The sequence below is a fragment of the Chenopodium quinoa genome, unplaced genomic scaffold (assembly GCF_001683475.1).
Source record: "Chenopodium quinoa cultivar QQ74 unplaced genomic scaffold, ASM168347v1, whole genome shotgun sequence".
Taxonomy (NCBI): Eukaryota; Viridiplantae; Streptophyta; class Magnoliopsida; order Caryophyllales; family Amaranthaceae; genus Chenopodium; species Chenopodium quinoa.
This window is the reverse complement of record NW_018742359.1, coordinates 168,539-177,431: the sequence shown is the minus strand read 5'-3', so window position 1 is coordinate 177,431 and position 8,893 is coordinate 168,539. Positions and strand designations below refer to the sequence as shown.

At 42.3% G+C, this 8,893-nt stretch overlaps 1 protein-coding gene across 3 annotated transcripts; it reads right to left on the bottom strand.

Moving 5' to 3' along the window:
- Positions 1-4,732: 4,732 nt before the first annotated feature.
- LOC110695846 lies at positions 4,733-8,678 on the bottom strand. Of its 3 annotated transcripts, none has more exons than XM_021873079.1 (5): positions 8,442-8,678; positions 8,038-8,251; positions 7,316-7,362; positions 7,133-7,226; positions 4,733-5,510 (listed from the first exon to the last, which is right to left on the bottom strand). In XM_021873079.1, the coding sequence occupies exons 2-5, from the start codon at positions 8,184-8,186 to the stop codon at positions 5,489-5,491; spliced, it is 312 nt and encodes a 103-aa protein (XP_021728771.1). In that variant the 5' UTR covers positions 8,187-8,251; positions 8,442-8,678; the 3' UTR covers positions 4,733-5,488. The 3 variants fall into 3 exon arrangements, 2 of the variants coding, with proteins under 2 accessions (XP_021728771.1, XP_021728766.1); XM_021873074.1 differs by having other exon boundaries at positions 4,734-5,316; positions 8,442-8,675; XR_002506215.1 differs by lacking the exon at positions 8,038-8,251 and having other exon boundaries at positions 4,734-5,316; positions 8,442-8,674.
- Positions 8,679-8,893: the final 215 nt, after the last annotated feature.

Genomic DNA, 8,893 nt, shown 5'->3' with positions numbered 1-8,893 from the left:
TGCGATACAGATACGCCACTGAGGTGTTTGATGCCCAGGTTCTCGGAACAGAGAAGGCGACTCCCTTTGAAGAATGGGCCAGCATTGCCGAGGAGGAAGATGAGGAGCAGACGGAAGATCAAATGCCGGGTGGGGCTAACGAAGCTCAAGCCCAGCAAACTCAAGAGACTCCTCTTTCCGGCCAGGGCCAGCCGTCGGAGCATCAGCAACAACAGTAGCAGTAGCTTAATTTGTTTTCTTCTTTCTTTCTTCTTCCGGCTTGCTAGCTGTGTAGTTTGTTTGTGTCTTCTTTCCCCGGACATAGGTCCGGATGACAATATTTTCATATTAATATATTTTGCCGACTGAGTTAGTTTTGCCTTTAATATTATTTGATTCAATTTTTGCAATTTTTGCTCGTACAAATCTTTTTATTTTTGCAATTTGATTCGATACGTGCGGTATGCCGGATGCATTGGCTCTGCCAGCCCCTGGACCGTTGTTTGCTTAATATTATTCAACTCTAAGCAAGCAACCGTCCATACAAGCATCCGGACAAATAGATAGGCGATCATTGACCGTATTTTAAGTAGAATTATTCTAAGTTGGATTAGCAAACGGTGCCAGCTAGGGCCAACCTATATTATTCTTTTAACCGCCTGCGGATTTCCCTTTGGGTATCTGTCATTGCCGTTTGCTGGTATTCAGGCAGCCATTAGCCGAACGGATGTATCATAACCAAGTTATGGATTAAATGCTAAGGTTTTGACCTTGCTTAATTTGAGTTTGTAACCGGCTGTAGTGCTTTGGTGCAAAGACCGGTTACCTTCGACCAAGATTTTAGTTACCGTCTGTGTTGCTTTAGAGCAACGACCTGTTGTATCTTGGTTTCAATTAATCATTCAAGCAGCCATGGGTTAAGTTTAACCTAGACATTCGGTCAAAGCCGCTTAAGTTATGATTTATAGAACAATGTACCACCCAAATGGGAGATGCTCTCTTCGACGAATTCACCTAGATGGGTGTCGCCGATTGCCTGCTCATGCTGGAGCAGGCGACTTAAGATATATCCAGCCATTGGCCTTATGAATAGCTAATTTTGATACTTAGCTTACGTCTACTCTGTTTAGAGCAGACGGTTGCCCGGTTGTGCATTGCACATATGGAACTTTGCACAAATGACAATGAAAATAAAGCATTCTTTTCATTAATATACTCTATTTACAAAGATTAACAAGTCCTTAGTAGTACTTTTTCAAGTTATCTACGTTCCAGGTTCTGGCTATCTTCCTGCCGTCTGGAGTTTCTAGGCGGTAGGTACCGCCTCTAACTTCTTCAAAAATCCAATAGGGGCCCTCCCAATTAGGGGTTAACTTTCCTTGCTCATTGGCCCTAGCATGATTCGAAGTGTTGGCTCATAAAGTTCGATAGGCAGGACGGCTTCAGTGCCGTATATAATGAGAAACGGGGTTTCACCGGTTGCCCCTTTTTCAGTTGTTCTGATGGCCCATAGGACATGAGGCAACTCATCCGCCCATAGACCGCCAGCCCTTTCAATTTTCTTCTTAATGCCGTCTGAGATGAGCTTATTGAAGGCTTCAACTTGGCCGTTTGCTTGGGGACGGCCAGCTGATGCAAAACAATGTGAGATCCCTTGATCACCCAACCAGCTCTTGAGGGTAGGCGTTTCAAACTGAGGGCCATTGTCAAAGACCATAGACATAGATACCCCAAACCGGGTGATGATGTTTCTCCAGATAAAAGAGATGACATCCTTTGTCTTAATTCCTTTAACCTCCTCTGCCTTTACCCATTTGTTGAAGTAATCTACAGCAACCAGGACGTACCTCTGTCCGCCTGTAGCAAGCGTATATGGACCCAGGATGTCCAAGCCCCATTTTGCAAATGGAACCGGGGTGAAGATAACCGTCAAATCAGTGGCTGGTCGGTGTATGAGCCGGCCAAATCTTTGACACTTATCGCACTTCTTCATCATGTCCATGGCGTTTTCCTCTAGAGTGGGCCAAAAGTAGCCTTGCCGCCTGGCCCGTTTTGTTAGAGTTCTGCCGCCTATATATGATGCACAAAAGCCCGAGTGTAGATCCTTTAGAACTTCTTTTCCCCTTTCTTGGGTAACATATTTCAGCAGCGGCTGGAGGTAACCCTTCCTGAAGAGTTCCCCCTTGTAGATCTCAAAACATGAGGCTCGCTTTTTCAATGCAGTCGCTTCTGAAGGGGCGTCCGGAAAAGTGTTGTCTGCCAAATAAGCTCGGATGATATCCATCCAGGTAGAGCTTCGGTCAAGAACTCCAATGGGATCATGTTCAATGTTTCTTTTTTCCATGACTTCCCAAAAGACTGACCTAGGCGCATCACAAGAGGCGGATGATGCCAACTTAGACAGTGCATCCGCCTGATTATTTTCTGACCTGGGCACCTAACTTAGATGAAACTCGTCAAGTGTCCCAGCCTCGTCTTTGACCGCCTATAGATATTTGATCATAGCCGGATGGGTGGCCTCGTAGTCACCATGGTATTGGCTAACAATCAACTGAGAATCTGAGTAGGCGTCAACTTTTCTTGCCCCTGCCGCCTTACACATGCGGATACCGGCTAGTAGGGCCTCATACTCCGCCTCATTGTTAGAGACATGGAACTTGAACCGTAGTGCATATTCATATTATTGGTCCCTTTCCGGAGACGTGTAAATTTTGCCTGCACCACAACCATTCATAGTTGAGCTCCCGTCTACATAAACCTTCCAGACCTGATCAACATTGTTCGGTTGAGCCGAACTTTTCATTTCCACAATGAAGTTGGCGAATGCCTGACCCTTCACTGCCTTTCTTGGTTCGAAAGCGATTTCTAGACTTTGCATTTCAATAGCCCACTTGAGCATTCTGCCGGATGACTCCAAGGTTGTCATTGGCCGCTTGAGGGGTTGGTCTGTGTAGACCACCACCGGATGTGCCAAGAAGTATGGTTTCAACTTCTTGACTGCCATGAACAGCGCGAGACCAAATTATTCAACCAAGGGGTACCGTAGCTCAGCATTTCGAAGAACATGGCTAATGAAATAGACCGGGAACTGAATGTCGTCTCTCTCAGCTAGGAGAACGGAACTGAGGGCATGATCTGAGACGGCCAAATACATATAGAGAACCTCTCTTGCTAGAGGGCTGACCAACCATGGCAATAAGTGGAGGTGCTATTTCAATTTTTGGAATGCCGCCTCAGCATTTTCCCCCCATTCGAATCTAGTTTTCTTCTTGATTGCCTAGAAGAAGTAGAGGCACTTGTCGCCTGACCGGCTGAGGAATCTCCCCAATGCTGCCAGACAACCGGTAAGTTTTTCGACTTCCTTGACAGTGCGGGGTGACTTCATGTCAATTACCGCCTGTACCTTTTTCGGGTTGGCCTCTATCCCCCTTTGATCAATCAAAAATCCAAGAAACTTCCCAGACTCAACACTAAAGACGCACTTTTTGGGATTAAGCATGACCTTTTGCCGTTTAAGGGTGGTGAAGGTTTCTCGGAGGTCAGCAAGGTGATTCCTCTGGAGCTTAAATTTGACTATCATGTCATCTATGTACGCTTCTACATTCCTCCCAATTTGATTAATGAAGACCGTATTAATCATCCGCTGGAAGGTAGCAGGCGCATTTTTCAGCCCAAATGGCATCACTAATAACCCTTGATCTGTGATGAATGTCGTCTTCTCTTGATCTTTTTTCCACAAGGGTATCTGATGGAAGCCTGAATAGGCGTCCACGAAGCTCATCAAGGCATGACCGGTTGTATAATCGACTAGATTGTCGATCTTTGGAAGTGGATAGCTATCCTTTGGACATGCCTTGTTTAGATTTGTGTAATCAACACACATCCGCTAGATACCATTCGTCTTTTTGACAAGGACAACGTTTGCTGCCCAATCCGGGTAGTAGCATTGCCGAATGAACCCGGCATCGAGCAGCTTCTTAACCTCGGCGGCTGCCGCCTGAGATCTTTCCTCGCCGTGGTTCCTTTTCTTTTGCCTAATCGGCTTCTTTTTTGGATCCACGGCGAGTTTGTGGACAGCAAGATCCGGGCTGACGCCAGGCATCTCCTCCACTTAAAAGTCAAAAATGTCTTTGAAGTCCTTCTGCAGTTGGTGCAAATCTGCACCCAACTTTTGCAAAAGCAACCGTCCCCACTTTAACGGTTCGTTCCGGACGGCTGTCATCTAGAACAATGTCAATATTTTCACCACCCAGCTGGGGACGGAGATCATCTGACCGCTCCCCGATCAGTGATTGCTATTGCTTCTCTTTTTTGACGACCACCAGGTGGTTCGCCTTCCTCTTTTTGCAGGCTGCTTTGGGAGCAGGCGCGGCTACCTTGTAGCCATCAAGGTTGATTGGCTCCTCGCCTTGGCCGGCTGCGGCCACAGTAGGCTTGACGACTGAGAGATAACACTCCCTTGCAGTCTTCTAATCCCCATTCAGGGAACCCACTGACCCATCACCCCTCTCAAATTTGATCAGCATGAGGGATAGGATGATGACTGTCTTGGACTCATTGAGGGTTGGACGGCCCAAAATTAGATTATAAGCGGTCAATTCCTCGACCACCAAGAACTTGACGACCATGTGTCATCCTTCCCCCTTTTCTCTTAGCCGGATGGGTAGGTCAATCCTCCCCACCGGATGCACTACCCCTCCCCCAAAGCCAACTAGGGGGTGAGAGGCCTTGTGCATGCTGCTAGGCTTGTACTTGAGCTTCGCCAAGCACTGATAGCTTATAAGGTCAGACGAGCTCCTGGTATCAATAAGGATTTGACCCACTCGTTGGTTGGCAACCTTGCATTCGATGACTATGGGGTCATCATGAGACTGCCTGACCTTGTCCCGATCCTTCTCCACTAGGTGAAAATATGTAATCCCCACCGGTTCAAAACCCCCATTTAGCACCGGTTTTGAACCGGTGGGGATTTGGGGGGTGCTAAAACCCCATACATTTCGCACCGGTTCTGGGGGAGAACCGGTGCCAAAAACTAAACTTTTCGCACCTGTTTTGTCATAGAACCAGTGCCAAAAGTCTTTAAAAATACCACAAAATCAATAAAAATAGAGTACCTTCCTAACCATCATTAAAGAGCATTATATCTTAGATAAATAGAATAAAATCTAAGACAAAAAAAAAAAGCAGACTGCAGTAGCTCCCATTGACCCCAAGCCTGCAACAGAGAATGAGATAGCACAGCCACACCACGACCAGCAACCCCAGCAGCAGCTACAAGCAAAACAGCAACCAGAAGCTACACCATGGCTTGGCAGCCAGCACCAGACCCAGCACGAGCTGTCAAAACCAGCAGACCAACAGCATAACAGTGCAACAGCAACACAAACATACAACAACTTGTCAGCAAAGCAGCACTGAACACAGCAGCGCAACCACAACAGCAGGCAGAAAAGCAGAACAGCAGACCAGCAGGCAGCAAACAGCAGACAACAAACAGAAAGCCAGAAGCTCAAACAAGGCATCCTAACAACCTGAACAAGACAGAAACACACACGACCAACAAGAAACACAGCAACACAGCACCAGCAAGTCAGGCACCAGCACAGAACATGGAAAACAAGTTGAAACCCTGACCAGAAAACCATGACAACAGCAAAAAACAGACAAAACAGCAGCCTAAGAAAACAAGCAGGAAGAATAAAGATTTGAGGCAACTTGCACGATCTTAGTTTAAGAAAAACAGCCTCACCCCAACCCCCCCCCAAAAAAAATATGGCAAATAAAACACCCAAATCTGTAAGAGATGAATCTATAAGATATGAATAAGTAAAAGAAAAGGCAACATAACATACATTCAGAATTCAGTGTTTGCAGCAATTGTTATTCAATTAGAACCACCATATCATATTTCAGTTAAGCACGACAATTAAGAAGGTATGAATATTGAATTACACATCATGTTAGAGAGAAAAAAACTTAAGAAACCCATTTTGTTCCCCTTAATTATGAAGCAACATGTAACTAGTATGCTATCTTGTTCTAATAAATTACATGGGCAAAATGGATCTTCTCAAATGCACCCAAAACAATGTAAGAGCTTCAAATCATGATCACAACCCAAAGTAAACAAATACTAGGCATACTTTTAGCCTATGTTAATCGGACACGACTAAAATTGTGAAGTATTCGTGTCGACACGACATGACACGGACACGTGTCTGACCCTACACGGTGCACTCGGACACTTCCATTAAGAGTGGAGAGGAAAAAAGAGGAGAAACATGAAAGAAAAACACATCTTGTTCAAAGACCACCATTGATAAAGGGAAGATGGAGGAAGAAGATTGTCATTTATTAGGATAATTTACCGAGGAAATAATTAAGATTAAAAAAATAGGGGTGGACGTAATGAAAAATTCAAAGCTTTTGTAATATGTAATTTATTTATATAAATTTAAGTGACGTATTGACGTGTCTATGTACCCGTGTCCAAATATCGGACAGAATCCCCGTGTCTTAACATTTTGGAACTTGCCGGATCGGACACTTGGACATGTGTTTGTGTCCGACACCTGTTCCCAAGTCCATGTAACATAGCTTTTAGCCATACATTGGTAAGTTCGAGTGATTTGAGACAGATAAGATCAGCAACATGTTTCACTCTCACTTCATTGCTTTCAGCTAAACAAACTCTATACATTTCTGGCTTAATAAATATCACACTAAACTGGAAAAATCTAATATCACACTCTAATGATTAAACAGCATAAACAACAGCAGATTTATCATAGTTCCTAAACCACTGAGAAGCTGAGATTAAAGCAAACAACAACATAGAGTCGTAACTAAAGGATCTAATTCAGCTAATTTTCAATAATCATGCCGAGAGGCAAGAGCATCCAAGAAAAACCTCAACCATTGCTGACTTCTTGACCTCAACTTAATAGATACCACACCTAGTCTGACCACTAAACAAGAAGAATAAATGACAGGTGAAATTCGGGTTTGACAAAACAAAAGAGGCAGCAAAAGTTTCCTTCAAACCATCTGACATAAACCAATGCAAAAAATAACATGGAAAGGCGCTATAGGTGCCAAAAAAAATTCAATATAATAACATCCATGGGTAAAGGTTTCCTGCAGTAATACTCACTTTTGTGGGAAGTTGTCATTCACTTTTTCCTTTGAAACTTTGCCACTGAGATTGCTCATTTGGGGAGCTAATTTTCCACCAACCTTTGCTTTTACTTAGGCAATAAAGAGAGAAAGTTAAAATAATTCCATACAATATACCTATATGTTCAACCAAGGGAAATTTACAAAGTACTATACTCACTTGGGAAACCACATTGTTTTTGTTGACTTTTCACTTGTCTTATCTCCCTGTCATACAAATATATACCAGTAATATTATATCACATAATATATATAATGTTAAAACTTCAAGGAAAGCCATGACATCTCTACATGTGTCGCTATTACTTAACAATTGACATGGCATTATACTTTTAGGGATATTTGATTCAATTATCAATTAGGCTCATAATTTTTTTTTCTAACAACATAACCGCTAGTTAAGATATTTCATAATCTTAGTAATTAGAACCAATAGTCAGTTTATCGAACCATAAACTTACTACTCTGATAATTATATTAGATAAATAAAATTAGATCAAAGATAAGCCCTAGATTGTAAATTATAAGAGGAAACAGGAACGAAAAATCCTTGAGCATATAAACTATTCAAATTTTTATAACGGTAATAAGGCAAAATTGATCATAACACTTATAAAAATGCAAAAATATTACAGAGCATTGCAGCAACAAAAACAAAGCAAAATCATACAATACGCAACAATCAAAAATGGCGAAAGAACACATAGATGGAATTCCTTCAAACACATTGCACATAATCAACAAAAAAATAGGAAGCAGATAAGATGTAGGAAGTTACGAAGCCTTAAAAAGAAGAAATATAATTATGGATGATCAAAACCAATAATAGAAATTTAGAAAATTATAATAATCGTAAGAAGTAAAATAGGGAAGAGATTCAACCTGAAGTTGAAATATTGCAGAAAATTTGCAGCAGAAACCCCAGAAGAGAGAAAAAGTGAAGAAGCAGTGATGAATTCTTGAAAAATGAAATTGAACGTGGAAAGATTGAGATTTGACAACCCTAAAACAACAACAACAACCTCCACCATCTAACCTAAGAGTAGTACCGCAACGGAGCACGACAACAGAGGAGCCGCATCAAACACCCACAAATCTAAAGATGAAATCAGAAATTTTAAAACAAAAATAAAAATTCTAGATCATTAATTGAAAATTAAAACGAAACTAAAATGAAAATCAGAAATTTAGATCTACAATAATTGAGAATTAACGAAATTTTATAATGGATGAAAATATATAAGAAATTTTTAATATAAGTGCTAATAGAGATCTCAATATCACACCTTGATGGAGGAGGCAGCGGCACCGAGCATGAACCGAAAGGCGTGGAGGAAACATCACGGCACTCAATATTACTATTCTTTTTCTTCTTCCTCAAGGTTGTGCTTGGTTATGGAGAAGGAGAAGGAGATCGAAAGAGAGAAGAAAGGACAGGAGAGAGCGACAGACCAGTACGCTTCAATAGAGGAGAGAGAGGAGAGAGAAGGAAAAATCGTGGAATTGAAAGAGAAAGAAAGAACTAAAATGAAAGAGCTGAGAAAGAAAGAAAAAATAAAAGAAAACCGTTTTTTTTTTTATTTCACAACAGTTTGAACCGGTGCGATTTACACACTTTTCCCACCGATTTTGTAAGAACCGGTGCAAAAACAAACTTTTCGCACCGGTTTGGTTAGAACCGGTGCGCATTTGGCGGTGCCCATGTCCGTTTTTCTACTAGTGCTCAGAGATGAGGACC

What these genes read in the sequence shown, in the direction of transcription:
- LOC110695846 (XM_021873074.1), bottom strand. Translation starts at nt 8,186, where the DNA reads ATGGTGGAGGTTGTTGTTGTTGTTTTAGGGTTGTCAAATCTCAATCTT. An exon ending in CTGCAATATTTCAACTTCAG is followed by an intron (nt 7,363 to 8,037) that starts GTTGAATCTCTT and finishes TTTGTATGACAG; the next exon opens with GGAGATAAGACAAGTGAAAA. An exon ending in AATGACAACTTCCCACAAAA is followed by an intron (nt 5,317 to 7,132) that starts GTGAGTATTACT and finishes TGGTTTTGACAG; the next exon opens with CTCGTGCTGGGTCTGGTGCT.